Source organism: Siphateles boraxobius, unplaced genomic scaffold (genome assembly GCF_051911475.1).
Source record: "Siphateles boraxobius isolate OS27281-9 unplaced genomic scaffold, OSU_SipBor_1 8, whole genome shotgun sequence".
In the NCBI taxonomy this organism is placed as follows: Eukaryota; Metazoa; Chordata; class Actinopteri; order Cypriniformes; family Leuciscidae; genus Siphateles; species Siphateles boraxobius.
In genome coordinates, this window is record NW_027509208.1 from 6096555 (window position 1) to 6117123 (window position 20569).

General features: G+C 35.9%; 2 protein-coding genes across 11 annotated transcripts; both read right to left on the reverse strand.

The window, feature by feature from the left end:
• Window positions 1-1912: 1912 nt before the first annotated feature.
• On the reverse strand, window positions 1913-6433 carry ccr6a (chemokine (C-C motif) receptor 6a). The gene is made up of 2 exons (XM_077219911.1): window positions 6295-6433; window positions 1913-3593 (listed from the first exon to the last, which is right to left on the reverse strand). The coding sequence occupies exon 2, from the start codon at window positions 3585-3587 to the stop codon at window positions 2457-2459; it is 1131 nt and encodes a 376-aa protein (XP_077076026.1). The 5' UTR covers window positions 3588-3593; window positions 6295-6433; the 3' UTR covers window positions 1913-2456.
• Window positions 6434-6705: 272 nt separating this feature from the next.
• cep43 (centrosomal protein 43) lies at window positions 6706-20163 on the reverse strand. 10 transcript variants are annotated; one of them, XM_077219901.1, is made up of 21 exons: window positions 20011-20163; window positions 18667-18720; window positions 18498-18552; window positions 17495-17583; window positions 17179-17313; window positions 17052-17084; window positions 16330-16386; window positions 16007-16077; window positions 15031-15092; window positions 14832-14893; window positions 14672-14752; window positions 12795-12857; window positions 11504-11718; window positions 10196-10243; window positions 9991-10065; window positions 8423-8506; window positions 8185-8303; window positions 7555-7629; window positions 7424-7451; window positions 7238-7325; window positions 6706-6853 (listed from the first exon to the last, which is right to left on the reverse strand). In XM_077219901.1, exons 1-21 carry the CDS (start codon window positions 20092-20094, stop codon window positions 6779-6781), a joined length of 1653 nt encoding a protein of 550 aa, XP_077076016.1. In that variant the 5' UTR covers window positions 20095-20163; the 3' UTR covers window positions 6706-6778. The 10 variants fall into 10 exon arrangements, with proteins under 10 accessions (XP_077076016.1, XP_077076019.1, XP_077076018.1 ...); XM_077219904.1 differs by lacking the exon at window positions 8423-8506 and having other exon boundaries at window positions 20011-20162; XM_077219903.1 differs by lacking the exon at window positions 9991-10065 and having other exon boundaries at window positions 20011-20161.
• Between the last annotated feature and the right edge of the window lie 406 nt (window positions 20164-20569).

A 20569-nucleotide genomic window follows, 5' to 3' on the forward strand; every position in this document is an offset into this window, starting at 1 on the left:
CTATTCACTTTAGTTTCTAGACAAATACACATGAAAGTGGTACAATTCTGTAAATCAGGTGAAGTCACGTATAGTTGGATCCCTGTAACCTTAACTCATCTAGAAACAGATATATAGACAACACATGTTGAGGGTCACATCAGAATTTACCTAAAAGCAGCTGGTTAACACTTACAGCAAACATATGATTAAAAGTATATTTGAATCACTCATTGAATATAGAAATGATTTAAGTAGAAATGCTTATCCTTTATTATTAATCACTCATTATATACATTGAAGCAACAGTGGATTCCAATCCACTCTGTGGAAAGGTGTTATTCATGCACTTCTAGAAATATAGATTGTAGAAGTGAGCTTTGGGACATGACAAAACAAATAGAAGTAGTTCTGTGTTCTTTCCGTAATGGAGAAGTTCATTCTGAAGCAAAGCATTTATCATGTTAGCTTGATTTTTTGGGAAAGAGAATATGTTACCTGTAACCCTAAACTTGGGGAAAAGAGGAAATCTCTCTTTTTCTCCGCATATATGTGAAGATATGCAAAGAAAACACCAACCTGCAATTTTGGGGGACTAATTTTTGTAGAGGACTGTAATGCAAATGGGTATGCAAAGGTGTATCCAGGTAAAAAACAAGGTACCGTCTCAAAAGTCATGGCATAATGTGCAAGTCTTTTGTGTGCTTGACTTCTTGTAGAAACAATAACACTCAAACCTATATGATGAGTTTCAAAAAAATGTTAACCAGATCAGAAATGATATTCATGCATTATTGCAGCGCAGACAAACTATAGGGACGTCCCGCGTGACGTCACGCCATTTGGAGCAGCCATTTTGACGGAATAGAAAATGCTATACTGCCGGTGATAATACAGCTCGTCGCGAAATATTTCTATCATGCCCGAGCGATGCTGTGCAGTTGGATGCGATCAGATACGTGATCATACAAAAGGAATATCTTTATACCGTATCCCAAAAGACACAAAACGGAGAAACAAGTGGTTGGCGGCAATAAATAGGCAAAACGCTGATGGCGGTGTTACTGTTTGGCTTCCAACTCAACACAATCCAACTCAAACCAGCTTTGCAGTCTTCATTTTGGATCAGGTAAGTTGTCACCTCGAAGGCTAATGAATGATTTCTCGGAGTTTGGGATCAAATGTTATAAATCCACTGTTGCTATAGAAATCCGCAATGTGTGTGTGCACTACCATTCAGCATAACATAAGCTCGTCTTAGCCGGACACATCAGGCTCCCAATTTTACGATATATATATATATATATATATATATATACATATTTTTTTGTTGCTTTAAACAGAAAATCATTTGTTAATCAAACGTTTAGCTGTCGCCCTTTATGATAGAACTATTGTGGATTTTTTTCACGGTTCTAACGGTGTATGGGTTGACTACATTTTTCTACGTTTTTTTTGTAGCAGTCAAAAAAACACCTACCAACATTAGCTAGAAACAGTATTAAAGTAGTAGTAAAGAGTAGAGAAGAGAGCCGTGGAACTGCTCAGTTAGCTTCAGAGTCAGTAACGTTACTGGTAAATGCATTTACCTAACACACTGTAGCCCAATGTCAAAACGTTTTTATGTAATTATATTATTAGTATAATAATATACTAATAATATATATTACCCACGGCAATGGATCTATTATTAGGGGTGGCCCACCCCTAATAATAGATCCATTGCCACTGAGTAGCTGACGGATGTATTCCGTCAAAATGGCTGGGTATCGGCTAGGGTCACGTGACTGGGAGATATCAGAAATGATATTCATGCATTATTGCAGCGCAGACAAACTATAGAAAGAAAAAGAAAAGACAAAAAAATTGACTCATTTGATCTATTTGTTACAGAGATGGGCTTGGTGAATTATAAAAGAAGCACTTGTTCATATTTTAGAATGTCACTCTTCATTCTTTTTTTATTGTAATACTTTGCCTAATTTAATTAGATAAAACAGTGTTTATATCTCAGGTACATTGTGCATCGGTAAAGATATGTACAACACGTAAATAGTAGGCTACAGTAGGCCTACACATAGAAAAATAATATACTTCTGCATTAGTAGCCTACTACATATAGTGCACTTCGACTGAAAAATTAATTAGTAGCCTATACAGAGGACTTTTTACATGTTGTTATTTTTACACATTGCAAAGAAGGAACGACCACATTTATCTCATCTGGAAATATTTTATATGTGGTTGTCACTTTTCCCTCTTTTGCTTGTAATTGGTAGAATTTCTCAAATTCAAAAATAACAAAGGAAAAATACATTCCTTAAAAAAATGCTGTCATCATTTACTCACCATCATGTTGTTCCAGTCAGAACATGAACACAATAGACAGTCATACAGGTTTGGAACAACATTTTTGACTGATGCTAATCAGTCTGTCAGTTACAATGCTGGGTACGTCGCCCTTAATCAGCACCCAATCACATGGTAAACGAAGTGCCATTGTCATTGTTCGAGCCGTCCACAGAGCGCCGTGTGGAAATGTACATTTCAGTGGTGACGCGTGAGGACCGTCTCGCTGACATGTAGTTCTTCCCCAAGCACCAGATGTCCCGTAGGATCTTACGGAAGTGGTTTCTGAAATTCACTCCAATGAAGGCATACAGCAGGGGGTTGAGACAAGAGTGCAGGTACGCCAGGCTTCTCGTGATGGACATGGTCAATGAGACAGCCTCCTCATGGCTGCATTCCTGCGTTTTAAACATGTTGATGGTGTAATACAACAGTGCTATATTGTAAGGCATATGGCAGACCACAAACACAAAGACCACGGTGAGGACCACACGCACTGCCTTGTGTCTCTGAAAGTTCTTGGCCCGAAGGAGAGTGACGATGACGCTGGAGTAACAGAATCCCATGATCAGCAGTGGTAAGAAGAAACCCATCGCCACTTGAGAGCTGGGCACCACGGTTTTCATCGCACGCGCTGTCTCGTTCGACTCAAACCAGAAGAAGCACACATACGGCATGTCGCCGCTGTCTGTACGGTTTGGAATGCTGGTTTCACTTGGGCCAGGTTGGTAACGCTCATAAAACACAAAGGTGGGAAGGGAGAGGAGCAAGGCCAGAATCCAGACGGCTGCACAGATCAGGTGACTATAAAGCAGAGTGCTTGAACGCAGCCGGTAAGAGCGGCGGGCTTGGACGATGGCAAGGTAGCGGTCTCCACTGATGCAAGCCAGGAGCAGTATGCCGCTGTACAGGTTCACGCTGTAGATGCCACGCAGCAGCTTGCAGGACAAGTTCCCCATGGTCCACCCGTACTGCTCGCTGTAGATAATCAAAGGCAGTGCAACCACAAACAGGATGTCAGCGATGGCCACGTTCAGCAGGTACACGTCAGTCATGGACTTGGTCCGCTTGTAGAGGGCATACGTCACGATCACGAGGGTGTTGCCGATGAAACCAGCAAAACAAATGATGGGGTGAATAAACAACTGGAGGAAGTTCTCAATGTTGACACTGCGCTCGATCGAACACGGCTCCTCGATATCATTATATATGTCTGCATAATCAGGGTAGCTGGAGCTTTCATAGTTGAAATCATTCATTTTCACCTGTTAGGAAAGAAAAGATGAAGAACATCAGACGAAATTGAGCTCACGTGTCAATATAAAACCACTTGACTGAAATCTAAAGTGGAACTATCTAAGTTTAAAGATGGTATATTCAACCAGATTTTTTAACATAATTGAATAAGATGCTTGTCTAATAGCTTAACCCTCATTTATCTTTGGGGTCTTTTCCGTAGTAAATAAACATGGTTCCCTTCATCTCAGATGCATACAATTTTGTCACTTTTTCTACATTATCTATACACACAAAAAAACCGGGCTTGATTTGGTTGTTCTAAAGGTAGGTAAAAGAAAATAAGGAAAAAAAGTAACATGATCTTTGGGGTCAATATGACCCCACATTGAAATGAATGGAAAAATATATATATATTTTTTTTAAATTCATTTGTCAAAAATGCAATGTGGAACGAACATGATCACTTGCGCACAAACACACGTATGCGTGCACACAAACACACACACATGGTGTGACTACAAAAGAGAGCCTTTTTATTGAAATTGGCAAATAAAATCAACAATTCCTGCATGAATCTAAAAATGTTCACACATAAATGAAGGCTAGAGCAAAAAAAATAAAAAGAAGGCTAGAGCAAAAAAAAAAAAAGTACACACACGCGCGCACACAAACACACCGACACACAGAAGTGTTTACTCTTCACTCCTGTTTCTATCCGCCAATAGCCGTTTGTTTTTATTTACTTTTTAAAAATTAATTTCTTATTCTAAAGTTAATAGAATAAGAAATGTAATTTTATACATTTCGATTATTGAAATATGTAATTGCAATCAAGTCTTTTCTTTTAGTGGCAACTTATGTGGCATTATTGCAAATTTATTTGGCATTACTGCTAATTTATTTAGCATTATTGCAATAACAAGACACTTCAAAAGACCTCAAACCACAACAAAAATAATTCTAAACTTTGACAAAATACTGATTTAATGTATTTTAAAACGTTTAAATATATATTCTTAACAAAATCTGTTATAAGAGCAGTAAGTCACATCCAGAAAATGGATCTCTATGGGGCCTCTGCTGGAAGTATATGGTAATTACCCTTTCTGGCTAAAACTATATTATCTATAAAAAACATCTTACCAGCAGATGGCAGAATTATGCATCTAACACCTAGATCAATATCCAGAAACAACTCATATTTAAATTTGATCATCATTGTTTTTTTTTTCATAAAACTTTACCAAAATAAAATTTTATTTTGCAGTTAATAGATAAAAAAGTACTTCATATCCCTCAAAACACAGCATATATATATATATATATATATATATATATATATATGTAAATTAAAAAAAAAAAGATAAATAATTTGTATTATTAAAATGTATATTTTTTGTACAATCGCTCTATACATGTTTGGGGTCATATAGACCCCAAAGGTCATAAGTGTAAACAGGAAACAAAGAACATATGAGGGCTAATAACAATATCGGGCGAGTTTGAGTTCCCGCACGGGTATATTTATAAATCCTGTCCCCCTCGCTCTCGCTCTCTCCCACATCACTTAATGTCAGTTCTCTATTCTATACTATCCTATCCTATCTCAATGAAGTAAAAAAAAAAAAAAGGCACAAAAATATTAATAATATTAGACTAGAATATGAGAGATATATTAAAATTAACAAATAGTTTTGTTCTTTTTTTCTCTAAGAATGCAGAGACAGACGTTTTGAATTATATGACAGATTAGGTTAAATCCAACGATTCCCTCTACACCAGGAAAAGCTCATGTGCAATCATGGGTTTGTAGTTTGACATTTTATCTGTGCAGAATGAGGATATCTGCAGAAAATCAGGTCACATACACAGCAAGAGATTCAATGCATACAACCTATATAGTGGTCATTAGTAATGGAGGGGATGTTCGTTTAGAAAAAGAGTAGCATTTCTCAACCAAATTACTACTTTCCATGCATTCATAACCAAGTATCAAACACGGAAAGCCGATAACGTCATGTCACACAGGTTCCAGGAAATATAAAAAAGACTTAAAATATTTTTATGCCTTAGTTCCTCTATAAGTTTTTTTCCACGTTCACAAAGCACTTTCTCTGTTTTGTGTTCTTCACTTTTTTTGTTCCAGGAAACATAAAAAGCTAAAAGAAATTGAAAAAAACTCTGCGCTTATCATAGATCCAAACAACAATAATAAAAGCGTCTTTTATGTTTGCATGTCGTAGTTGTTTAACAGGGGCAATGTTAATTCAAGAACATACAGAGAAAGGGCTTTGTGCACATGGGAAAAAAAGTATAGAGGATCTAAGGCATAAAAATATTTAAGTCTTTACACGGTTGCTGTTTTTTTTAGAATGTTGTTCATGACTTAAGTAGTTACTGGCATACAGAATTATGCAGATCCATTCATTGCTTGAAAAAAAGTATTTCAAAAGACAAAAAAAATACAAAAAAAGTAAAGATGTATTTTCAGACAAATGGGCCAATACAGTTAAGTGTCTCCTTGAATACAAATTCTGAACACTAAAACCTTCCAATTTAAATATAAATTGATTCTAATTTGTTGCCCACAACTCAAGACTAACATAAATATCCAGTCTGCATAATTAAATATGTAGGTAATAAAAATAATTTAAAAAAAGGCACTGACATGCATTTCCAAATACAAAGGTAGCATGTGACTGAAACAAAAAAAAAGAAGCGACTTACCCGTATCTACACACAAGTCTAATGGAATGCAGAGTGAGGTTTCTGACTTCTGTTCCTTCTGGTTTCTGATGAGGAAAGACAACTTGGGCAGGGCAACGTTATATAACAAGAATGACAATTATCTGACCTGTAAGCAGGAGGCGGCGCTTCACTGCAGCTGTACAGGAACATGTTGGTCGAGGTGTGAATGTCAGACCTTCAAAGCTGCCTGTGCCTTTATGCACAGTCCATAGTCTAATTTCAGTGCCAATTCTACGACACTCTCACTGACTTTAAAACAGTTACACAACTTAATGATTTGTTGTTGTTTTTGTTTTTTAAATGAGAACTCAATATTCTATCCTTTCCTTCCTGTCCTTCCATTGTTTTTTTGTAATGGCAATAGAAAAAAAAAACGAGAAGAGGCAACAATCACATGGTATTTAATTATTTATTATGTCAACTAAATACGTAAAGTACAAAATAAGGAACTGACAGTTAGATGTCAAGCAACATCTTCCATGTAGTCTGCACCCAAACTTATCTGTGAGACGCTCACATCCTGAGTGGTTTCATCAAGCTACAAGAAAAAAAAAACAAATGAGAGAAACTAAATCAATAAGATGCTAAATCACAGTCAGGGTCAAACCTTTTAAAATGCCACTTCCTCTCACTGCCTCATTGGGCCTCTTTAACCACCCATCTTTTCCATTTACAAAACATCCCATTCTCACTTCTTGACTTTTACACAATGCACGCTTATCAATAAGGCCACTGTTAACATTTGTCCCTCTTCACAGAGAGTTTTGAAGTGGGACCATAATTAACTGACATTCTTTACACGCTTTATTATTGGAACAGTTTACCTCAAAAACAATCAAGATCCATAGTCATTTAAAATCCTTTTGAAACAAGGTTAAAGATGCAATGTCAACACAAATATTGAGGATGGAGACAACTATACCTTATCACTGATGTCAGGCCCCTCTATCGAGACCTCATCTATTTCCTCATCGATGCTCACTTCACTCTTAGAGTTTTCAGAACGATGACTGAAGAGAAACGAGAGAGGGATCAGAACACTTCATTAGATTCAGATGGAGCAAAATAACATGGGAGCAGTAAAACACCTAATGGGCACAGTCTTCACCTGTTGAAGTCATCGTCATAGTCTTCATCTGCAAAGCATGTTTTTCAAAATGAAATGATATGTGACATTTAGACGGTTTGTTTGATGTTTATGTCATTGAAAAAAATATATAATGACTGAGGAGTTCCTACCCAGCAAAAGGGATCCGGTTTTCTCATTTGGTGTGGGAAAGTCTTTGACACCCTTATCTTTAGAACTAGATGTACCTAAGACAACAATCAAGGAGAAAAGATATTACTGTCAAAATGATTTCAGTCATGGGAATCTTTATGCACTTCGTGAGTTGATTCAATTTCAATTCAGAGAGTCAGGATCTGACTCAGATGATTCATGAATTTTGAATAGGGTAAATTCTGTGTAAAGATTAAATGGCACACTAAAATACGTCAGCTCCGCCCACAAATAGAAATAGTGGGTTTTATCAATATCAGAAGCAGCTCTGCAGCTTTCATTTTGTGTAATGGAAAATGTTCAGACTGACCTAATTTCTATGCAAATACGTTAATTCCTTTTAAATATTTAGTTCAAGACTGAATGGGTTTTTTTTCTTCATCCTTTGATGTTGTTTTTTCAAGATGTAAAATAAACCATATTCAAACTTTTTTCCATCTCTGAAGCCACAGTTTTTATATGCACGGTGGATGTTTCCGCAGAGCACAACTTCGTTTGCACTTTTAAATAATCATATTTAGCGTTCCATTTCTATCGATCCAGAATCATCTGAGAAGGAATCGTGATCGATTTCACAACTGGCTCGCTACCATTCTTGTCAGATGAATGATCTTTTTGGCTGCTCTCGGCAGAGATGGATCCTCCCGCGCTCTTTAGCTGCGCGTCTGTGGTGAAAGCTTTTCCTAAACTGCTGCCCGAGCCTTCTCTCCTGAAAAACAGACAGGATGAGACTGCATGCACTTTGTGCAGCGAGCTGACATCCATATGAGAAGTGGACGAAGAGGAAAGTTACATGGCAGGAGACAGACAGGAATTATCCCAGCTCACCTGGGTTTAAAGTCAGATCTGTTATCACAGTCAGAAAGCATGTCCTCTCCATCTCCCTCTTTATCACTGCCTATAGCAGACAGGCTGAGGCAAGACAGAGCAACATTGTATCCACACATACACATGACACCCGGAAGAACAAGGTCAGGAATATTAAGAGAGAGATATACAAAGGAAACATGCAGAACAAATGCAGACAAGGAAAAAGGGACAAGGATAAAAGGTAAAATGTTTTTAAAAAAAACATTTATGACTGTAGTCACTGTGGTACCCCTGTAATTTGGGTACCAGTTATTGGAGTTTCTTTTTGACAGTATCAAGTAATCATGTTATGGTATGAACTATATCACAAAATTGTGATAGGCGCAAACAACACTTGTAATTGAATTGAAAGTAAAAATCAAAGGTGGTAATTTTCATAATATTGGAAAGTCTTATCACAGTTAACATGACGTTAGTTAATAAACAAGACATTAATTAGTCAAGCTCTAAAACATACGTGTGAGGAGTCTTGAAAATTTAAAGTAGGCGGTTCAGTTATTGAATGCGATTGTTACTCTGTGTGTAAGCTTATTTACAGTGCCTAGCATAAGTGAACACACCCATGCTAAAGTTGACTAAAAAGAGGAATAAAAAAAAAATCACCTTTTGGAAATTGATCTTAATGCCTTAATTTAAAAAATGAGGAAAAAATCCAACCTTTGAGGACACCAATTTTCTTTGTGAATGAATAATGTCTCGTAAAAAAATAAATGTTCTTCCTTAAAATACAGGTTGCATAAGTCAGGAAACCCCTATGTTAAATTCCCATAGAGGCAGGCAGATTTTTATTTTTAAAGGCCAGTTATTTCATGTATCCAGGATACTACAGTATGCATCCTGATAAAGTTCCACTGGCCTTTGGAATTAAAATATCCCCACATCATCACATAACCTTCACCATACCCAGAGATTGGCATGGTTTTATTTCAGTTAGCCTAATAGCTGGTTTGATTTGCATTGAGAGATGATCTTATGGAAAGTGCCCCATGCCAATCTCTAGGTATGGTGAAGGGAATGTGATGATGTGGGGCTTTTTTAATTCCAAAGGCCAAGGGAACTTTATCAGGATGCATAGTATCCTGGATCAATGAAACAACTGGCCTTTAAAAATAAAAATCTGCCTGCCTCTATGGGAATTTAACATAGGGGTGTCCTGACTTATGCCCCCTGTATTTTAAGGAAGAACATTTATTTATTTATGATACATTTATTCATTTCTGATACATTATTCATTCACAAAAGAAAATTGGTGTCCTTAAAGGTTGGATTTGTCCTCATTTTTTAAATTAAGGCATTAAGATCAATTCCCAAAAGATGATTTTTTATTCCTCTTTTTAGTCAACTTTAGCATGGGTGTATTCACTTATGCTAGGCACTGTAGCTCTCTAATACTGAACTGACCACTGTATTCTGCTGCTTTATAAACAAACAGCCCCAGTGGGGGTAAACAGCCTGATTTCGCACCCATGGGTTAAGATGGATGCAGTGGGCTTGAATGGCAGTGTGATCACTCCATGCACACTCACTCATTGAGGCTAGTGCCCCTCCTCATTTGGGATAAGGATCGCCCTGACAGACTTCCTTCCCTCTGCCAGAGCTGGCTTCTCAGGAAGGGGAAAACACAGACAGAGCACAGACACGGTTACAGAAAGAGGGCGAGAGAAAGAGCGACAGGAACAGAAAGCAAAAGAGGGACAAGGTGCAAAGCATACACAAAGCTCTATGATCTACCTGTTATGTCTCTGTCCTGAATAAGGCTTATCTGACGAAGATAAACCACTGTTTTCACGTGTAGGATTAAGAGGCAAGAGTGAAAAGGAGAAGATACAGGTCAGAAAAAACAAAAACACTTCTCTGCAGTACAGTATGAGCAGTTATTTGAGGTCTTGTTTATAATTGTAACTTATGGATGGGGGCCCCATCATATTTAAACAGTAAAAAATGAACTACAATTATGTGCTTCAAAAACAAAAAGAACCCAGATGAATGTTTCTGAAATTACAATCAAAGGCGTCAGTGGTTTTATAGCTTTTTCAGTCTAAGTAGAGCATGTGGGCACTGAAACAGTCCTTGTTCAAAGCTCTGAATCTGCTCCCACAACGACACTCAAACCAAGACTGTAATAAATGCGATCACACTGACAGCAATTAAATGTTTTGAGGATGTTGTACTGTTGGTTGCTAGTAGGCATTTGTACCTACACGCAGTATTCAGATGCATTACACCTGCACTGAACCCAAGCAGCTATAGCAGACAAAAGCAAATATAATCCATTATAATAAGTAATGCGGTCTACACTAGATACAATGCGACACGACAAAATCCCAACAGTAAACTGATGCCCTGTTCTATTTCTGACGTACTTCAAGTGCTTGTGCTACTTCTGACACAAAGCACAAATGGATTTGCAGATGTCGCTTACTCGCGTCCAGTGTAGATGGCCTCAAGCTGTCAAGTTTCCAACATGTAGAGGATTAATAGAGTAATTGTCAATGTATTCGTTTACATAAAAAAAAACACTTTTCAAACTGACAATTAAATATGTATTTGAAATGGTTAATTTAATTCATTTTTTTTTAAACGCAGTTGTATGTAACAAACATATAAATTCATAAACATATTAACTTATTTTTATATATAATATTTACAAATTGCTCTTCTTTATACTTTTGCCAAAGGTTTTTCTATCTGCCATCTGAGCAAAATAACACGCCGTTGGACAGTTTACACTTGGGAATATTTTTTCAACATTTATTTTATTGTTACATTTAACTAACATTTTAACTATGACTTACTTAAACAGTTTGTTTATTTATTTGTCAATTTGAACAGTGATTTATATATTTACATTTACATGAAATTTCTGAATTAAACAATTTACGTCTTCATTTTCTTTTAAGTTGCAGTCAAAACCAACAGTTTGTCACGTATAATTCCCAACTTTCATTTAAAATGAATGACTTCTTGATACTTTGTCAGTGTAAATGGTCTACATGAGAAGCCATGATTGTTGATTTCTCCTAGTGACTGTATCCTTACCAGCCATAGGTCTTCTGAGGTTTAGGAAGAGGATCATCGAAGAATGAGTCTCCTTCCTCATCCTCATCCTCCAGTCCAAATTCCAGTGCTCTCCTCAGTGGGGTGGGAAGGTTTTCCCCATCCCCTAATAATCCCTCCTCTGACCCTTCAAACACTTGAACAGACCCTCTGTTCTTCTGAGACCCCAGTGTTTCACCAGGTCTTCTTTCTCCAGCCTATGGCAAATACGCAATATAATCAACATACTGTAATAATAACAACATCAAAAGGTCACAAGCTACAGATTTCATCTGATCAACATGAACAATTAGCATCATCTGCTATGCTCATATAAAGTAACTACGGGTACGATTCAGTTTGGATCCAACGGTATCCCATAATTAATTGGAGTGTTATGTTTACGAGTGGGGTTTTATGAGCAAGAAAAAAAAAGAAATCAAAGAAGAAAAAGTCCCCATTCACCGGTGTAGTTTTAAAACATGACATTCTCAAGTAAAATTGCCTGGAACTTCATGTCAATAGAGGATTAAAAGATTAAAAGAAAAGAACTTAAGTTACAAGAACAGTGGGTTGTCAAAATGCCCATTCTGAAACTGGCTCACATCAATGTTAACCGTCAGCTTATGCTGAAAAAAATGCAGCGTCATTCAACCCACTCACAAATTGAGCCATTAGTTTGTATAGGACAACTTTCAAGAGGGTTTTTACTTGAGACGAAATGTTTCAGAATTAGTGTACATTATCCAAAAGTAAGTGATTAGACGAGTCGACGACACATGCAGATAATCTGGTAAACTGTTCAAAAAAGTTAAAGGTGTTAGTAAGTGTTAAAATATTTTCACACTAGTCCTGGGTGACTAGCAGAAGCCTGGTCAGTCCCTTTCCCCTAAAAGTTGCTTTCTTTTTTTAAAAAGACGAATCTCGTTTTTATTGTGTATTAGCTTAAATCAGCTCTGCAATAGCCAGTTTACTATATCAAGAGTTAAGATGGTTTCAATTCAACCATGGGCTACGTTTAGCACCATTACACATTATAAGCGCTTTCTGCATCTCCATCTTGACTACGAAGCCGTAATTGTGTCTTGGGAAATAAATTTCACTTTCACATGTGATGACAATAATGGAAAGAGGGCACAAATCTAAATGTTGGCATGATGGTTACTTCTACCTAGTAACAGCTAAATGTGTGCAGACACCATTCATTTATGAATCATTTATGTGACCTAAAGAAAGCCACATGGTTGAGCTGATCAAAAGCTCCTGTATCACAGTTGACGCGCGAGTGCTTTACCTTTGGGGCAGCATTTTCTTCCTGCGCTGAACTGTGTTTAACAAATCCTTTATACCTGGGTATCTGAGCACCAGAATACAACCATCAGCTTCCCTTATACAAAAATGACATGCTAGCCTCACTAAATCATACACAGATTTGGAAGGAGACGAGTAAAAAACAAACATACAAACAAAAACAAAAACAGGATGACCTGCTACAGATTTTCAAATGCACAGAAAACTGAAAATGCACAGATGACTACACGCAACAAAAAATGCAGGCAAAAGTTGATGACACCTATATCTATTCAGAGAACTTTCCCTGACAAGAAATTTGGGAAGAAGTAATTAATGTCTAACAATTCATAAAAATTAATAATTTTTTGTATTTATTTTTGTTTTCATTTAGGGCCATAATAAACAATTCGAATTAATAAAAAAAATAAAAAAAACTATACATACACACAGTACCTGTCAAAAGTTTGGAAAAATTACTATTCTATTACTATCTTATGCACATCAAGCCTGCATTTACTTGATCAAAAATACAGAAAAAAATGTTTTCTATTTGAATATACTTTATTCAAATTTTTCTATTTGAATAAACAATTTATTTCTGTGATGCAAAGCTGAATTTTCATCAGCCATTACTCCAGTCTTCAGTGTCACATGATCCTTCAGAAATCATTCTAATATGCTGATTTATTATCAATGTTGGAAACAGTTGTGCTGCTTAATATTATTTTTATAACTTCTGATACTTTTTCAGGATTCTTTGACGAATTTAAAGTTAAAAAAGAAAAGCGATTATTTAAAATATATTTTGTAACAATACACTACTGCTCAAAAGTCAGTAATTATTTTTTAGCAAGGATGTGTTAAATTGATTAAAAAAAAGTAATAGTAACGATTTAAGTTAGTTAGAAAAGATTTCTATTTTAAATAAATGCTGTTCTTTTTAACTTTTTATTTATAAATGAATCCTAAAAAACGCATCACTGGTGCCAACATTAATAATAAATCAGCATATTAGAATGATTTCTGAAGGATCATGTGACACTGAAGACTGGAGTAATGGCTAATGAAAATTCAGCTTTCCATCACAGAAATAAATTATATTTTAAAAATCATAATTTTAAATTGTAATAATATTTCACACTATTACAGTTTTTTTTCTTTTTTTTTTTTTACTGTATTTCTGTATAAATGCAGGCTTGATGAGCATGAGAATTCTTTCAAAAACAGAAATATTTTTTTAGATTATGGACCAAAATGAATAAAAATAAATAAATCTAGCGAGGGCATATGTGTGTATAAATCTTAATTTAAAACAATCACCTTGTTGTGCGAGACTACATTCTGTGCAGGTCAAAGCGCTTGCCTACGATGTGGTAAAACCCCTTTCCCTTTGTGAGTCAAAATACAATGACTGCATGAAATTACTATTGTACATCACCCACCATCTAGATGAACGACAAAAGATATGCCAATGAATCACACACAGGAAACACTGCTACCTATCACTACACGCATCTTCTATTCATAAAACAAATTATGTTTTAAGGTTAAACTTAAAGGGCCGGATGAAATGAAAATTAAAAAGAGATAAAAATTGTGCGTGCTATAAAACAGAAATGTTTGATAACATATTGCGGGATTTGCACGTAAACAGGCTAACAAAAGCCAGCTTTGGCTTTGTGGTTTCAGAGTTGTTTTTTTTTCTAAATAGACAGGTGAGTGAAAGACAGAATATTAGACATGACAAAAAGCAACTCATATTTGATATTCAACAAAGATCAGATATTATAATCTAGTCAGAAGGTGAGAGGAAAGTGTGTGAGAGAAAGATAAGCAGAGACAGAAAAACAAACACAGAAGCACAGGAAGTCAGTTTACCTTGCTGCTGGAAGATGAAATGATTCTATCTTCAGCAGTTTTACTTGAGGAGTTAAGTGCATCGCTACTGTCACTGGTAAGCTATAAAGGATATTACTGACCTCATTATATTGGTACACAACAGACATCACAAAAAAAGAATGCGTTTAAGGTTCCTTACCACACTTCGACACTGTATGAAGAAGCATTTGTACATTCCCAGGAAGTCCTGAAAGTCTATAGCTATGTAAAGTTATAGAAAACAGAAAGAAGTGGAAGACAAAACTCTATTAGCAACTATTACAATGAATGACAAGAAATGTCAAAAAAGATTGCAACCCTAAAATGGTGGACAACTAAACACGATCACAAAAACTTACTATCGTTTGTGTCCTTGCCTTTGGCTCTGAGTTCTTCAGTGATGTAACTGTCCAGCATGTTTCTTTTTATATGCAAATATGAAAAGTATCAAATTAGTGAAATATGTGGCAATTTATATAGCAATCGCAACAGAAATGCACTAGGCTAAAACTACAGAAAAATAAATAATATCAATTGATCTTTTATAATGACCTTCACATTAAAGGGATAGTTCACTTAAGAATGAAAATTCTGTCATCATTTAGTTGTTTCAAAGCTGTATGAATTTCTTTCTTCTGCTGAAAGTAGAAGATATTTTGAAGAATGTTGGTAACCAGACATTTGATGGACCCCATTGACTTCCATAGTATTTTTTTTCCTACTATGGAAGTCAATGGGGTCCATCAACTGTCTGGTTACAGACATTCTTCAAAATATCTTCTTTTGTGTTAAACAGAAGAAAGAAATTCATACAGGTTTGAAACAACTTGAGGGTGAGTAAATGACAGAATTTTCATTTTTAAGTGAACTGTTCATTTAAGAGACCTTTATTCGGATTTGTATGCTGAAATAGTCAAGTCACCTTCATTTATATAGCGCTTTTAACAATATCGATTGTTTCAAAGCAGCTTTACAGTGATAATAGGAAATTAAAGTAACAGAGATTGTTTTGGCTTTGCAGCCGCTCAAGAATAAAGTTATTGTCCAGCTAAAGTTAGTTTTGATTGATTCACTTCTGTTGCAAAGATCATTAGTTATTCACTTAGGGGCCGCTAACACGACACCGTTCTGAAATACACTCTGTTCCAAAGTCACGAGAAAGGCCATGACCACAACAACAAGAACCTCAAGCAGATATGATTACAGAAGAGCAAACCAGCAATGTGGGAAGATGCCAACACTCTCAGTCGTTACATAAATGAAGGTTTCAGTACCAGTAAATTCAGATATTTCCTAGAGTTCGTGGCATTTAGAGTCCACAATGCTGAAACAAACCTGCTGAACTGGGGGAAAAGATCAGCGAAAATGCCAATAACTGCATCTCTGTTGATCTCCCCACTTCGGTTCTGTAAAATCAAATCAAAAGATAAAAAAAAAAATTCACTCACTAATGTTTTTTATATTTATTTAATCCTATGGTGATTAATTACTAAAGTAATATTATAATATAAATTATAATGACTTCTTATTACCAAATTAATAATAAAATAACTAAAAAAGTAATGAATACTTATTATTTTATAGATAAATAATAATTATATGCTATAAGGGTACATTGTATTTATTATAAAGTAATAAACAAATGAAAAAAAAGTTACCTTGTCATGACTGTCAAATTTCTTGCGGGCATCAGCAATTTGACGTGGCAATAATTCCTAAACACCATCCACAAACATTAATACAATCATTGCAGTTTGCACTGTGAAGAATATATAGACTATCTATTGAAAATTATTTAAATGTATATTTAAATATATAAAATTGTATATTTGTTATTTTCATATACATTTTTCATATAAATCACATGTTTGGGGTAATCACATTGAGCACCTAAAAACAAGACACGATAATACAATGTATAATCATGAGACTATAGTGCTTGAAGTCTCGTCTGACACGACAGAAGTCATGCAACGCAAGTGGCATGATTAAACAAATGCACGTAAAGCGCCTGCAAAACAAGACAAAAAGTCTAGAAGTAGGACAAGCTTGTTTTGCACAAGTATGTTAACAGGAAAACCTTTTTTTGCAGCACCACTTAAAGATGTTCATTTACATTATGCTTCCCTTGTGTGACCTGAATAAATTGCCTAGGGTTTGTGATGTGGGGGTAAACCGGTGATATGAATCAACCCAAGACGTGCTCTCCAACCACAAGTGAAATGAGTGGGTTAGCACTATTACTAGTCTGAGACTGGATCTGCTCCTGAGAATGCATCAACCCTACCTGTGCTTACTGTACATGTGGGTGCAAAAACAGGTTACAAAGAGATCTAGAGAGATAACGTATGGACTGGACCAGATAGTGGTGGTAAAGTACCTTGGGAAAAGATCTGTCAGTCACCCGGTCTCCCTGAGTAAAGAAGACAGGAGAGAAAATGAGAGTAACTCAATCTGAAAGGCATGGATTGATCAGACGGGCTGAAATGAAGAGCATCAAAAATCACCTCGAAAATGGAGGTCTTGTCCTTATGCCGGCCCCTCTTCACCAACTCTAGCAGGAGAGGGGTGTTTTTATTCACCTCCGATTCGGAGATGCCAAGCTCTTTAGACAGAGTTTCACGACTGTCGAGCCCATTCAGCTAAACAGCACATAATAGGGTACGTTAGTTTTAGATGAAAGAGATGTGAGATCACAGATGACATATGATATCTTTTCTGATTAATTGATTTGAATGTGATATACTAACACATGTGCATACATTTTTGAAAACCCTTCTGAATATATATGGCAGTGTTGCATATTACGTGACACTGACATACCGTGCTAATTTCAGGTTGAAACACAGCAAGAGTGAAGTCTAAATTGAAGACTTGCAGGAAGTCAGTGATAAGACCTGCTACCAAGCGCCCTGCAAGAAGAGCAAGACAAGCTGAAAATGCATAATTTGTATATTTATTAAATAAAAGATCTTGTTAAATATTGTTAAAAGGTCTAAATCGTGTAATGCATTGCCTACAGTTTAGACAAGCACTAGATTATTTATTTTTCTGCTTATTTTTCTGAATTTATTTTGTTTTCTCATCATTTTATAAACACAGTTCATCCCGGGCCTTTAAGTGGCTGGCAGTAAAACACCATAAGATAAGTAGATAAATTTAAGTAGAAAAAAATAAGAAGATAAATTGTTGGACACTGACTTTACAGTACCGGTATATACTGTAAAGAAGTCTCTTCTGTTCACCAAGGCTGCATTTATTTGACCCAAAAGACAGCATCTGAAATAGAAATCTTTTGTATGTCTTTACTGTCACTTTTGATCAATTTAATGCATCCTTGCTGAATAAAAGTATTCATTTCTTTAAAAAAAGAAGAAAAAATCGTACTGATCCCAAATTTTTGAACGGTAGTGTAATGTTACAAAATACTTCTATTTCAGATAAATACTGTTCTTTTGAACTTTCTATTCATCAAAGAATACTAACAATTATTTTCACAAAATGTACCTTTTCTTTTAGTTTCATAGTATGATTCCATCCAGTTGGAGGATATCAAACATGTTTGACATGGTTTTCATTTGTCATGCGTCTCCTAACAATGAGGTGCATGTGCATGCTTTTGAGAAAAACATGAAAGTCTAGTAGTGTTTGATTCTCAGTCGTTTAGAGTTTGATTGATGCCCAAATTTTTCTCTATAACAATTTACAAAATCGGCAAGTGTATGATGCAGAGTGTTTCCTGTTCAGATCCTAAAAGTTGTGTAATGTATGTATTCCACCCGTAAATCATCTCATCACAGCGAAACTTTTTGGAATCTAAACTTACCATCCTTCGTGTTGAGAGACTTTTTCAGGTTTTCATTCACAAGAGGGGTTTTATTCTGTTTAAAAGAGTTGACATCTAAATGACACATTGAACCTTGCAGAGCACTCATTCAAAAAAACACAATGAATGTAACAGCATTTAATCAGCAAGATAATCTATTTATAATTACCTCAACTTTGTCCTGCTCCTCCAAGGCAAGAAAAACCGCTGCACGCAGCTCTGCCTGTAAACCAGAGAGACTTATCATCAGTCCATATGTCCTTTAGTCAGACATATTTATAAAAGTACAGCACCAAACAGATCAGGGATCAGTACAGCTCAAACTGCAGAGATGTTACTGTAGCTGCAGAGTCAATAAAGAAACACAATTATATACAAAAACGGTATAATTACAAGATCTAAAAAGGTGGTTTCATCCATAGCGGGGTAAAACAATTATATTACAGGTTAAACCAGATTATTTGTGGCCCGATAATTTTAGATGACTTCCTCACCTTGCCCAAATAAGATAAATCAAGAGACTTTTTTGCAGACTTGCCGGTTATCTAAGAAGCATGATTAGTTTAATATTAAAACAGCTGAGAAAAACAATGACACATTGAGGTCTCATCTTTAGTGATATGAGGGAAAATAAGGCAAGGGCGCACTGCCATAACTCAGTGTTTTTTTGTTTTGTTTTGTTTTTAAACTTTAATCTTAACGATACAAATAGTGAGAACATACCTATAGAGTCATTCATACAGAAAACAAAATATTAAACAAGAACAGAGCCAGGGGGAGTTTCAAATAAATATATTAAAGATAGAGCATAACTGAATGGTTTTAGCAGCCTTCTTATTTTTTGAATGATAGATGGATTTGATGTACTGTTCCGCCTCCTTACCAAAAGCAATAAAGGAAGGTTTAGAATTACTAAATTTGGCTTTGTGAATATGATATTTCCCTAAAATGACCAATAGATTAATTAGGTATATTTCTTCCTGTTTTTTTACCCTTGTTAACATGGAGACCAAACAGCACATCCCTACATACCAAAGAAAAACCAGTGATAAGTTTAACAGTAATGTATGGGGACAGATCTTTGCAGAAAGTGATGGTGTAGGGACATTTCCAGAACAGGTGTACCAATGTTTGGACATACTCCACATAAAGAACAGTTAACACATTTGTCATGTTTAAACCTAAGGAGATATTGCATAGCAGGATAATACCTATGCATAATTTTGAAAGAGACTTATCTTACTTTATTCGTCAGAAGGTATTTGTAAGGAAGGTTCCATATATTTCACTAATTCGGGTTGTCAAGAAAGTTAGACCAATAGGGAACAACCATAACTCAATGTTATCACAACAGTGGCTGTTGTCCATTTGTTCCCATAACAACTTTAGCATCCCTATGCTATGCTGCTAACAAAAATTGTGATTAGAAAACGAAATATGTCCCGTATGAGACAGGGATTTTTCCAGCCTCATAAAGACTTTAAGCGTGTTTCGAAATAGACAGCAAAAGTACCTTGATTTTATTCAAAACACCACTGTTTTCCAAGTTTTGGATCAGTAGATCTCGGAGTTCCGTGTCCTCTTCCGTCGCAGACATCTTTAGTTTGCATCATGTGACAGACTGTCTCATCATGCTGGAAACCTGCGCACCTTGGCGGCCTTCAACAGTATTGCAAATGGGTTCAGTGTGGACATGTGCTTGTGCAGTCACAGTGCTGCGGTGTGTGGTCCAACCAGGTGTTCAAGGATTATTTTAGAGTCAGCGGTTCTATAGCCTACATCAACTGCCATTGAAATGTAATAGATGGAATCATACAGATAGCTCTCTGCAGATATATATAAGACCTAATTGGCTGGGACTCGCCGTAGCTCATGAATATTAAAAAGGTCATTAATTGATGCTTGATGGACGTCCTGCGGGGTCTCATACGTTCTCCAATTAATATTCAAACCTGCAACATGGTTGTAATTCACCTCCAGGTCCAGGTTCTTCCAACTGCTAGTTTTACAGAATTACGTCAAACGTATTCAGTGACATATATAAATAGGCTAAATTGTATGTTTTTGAAACA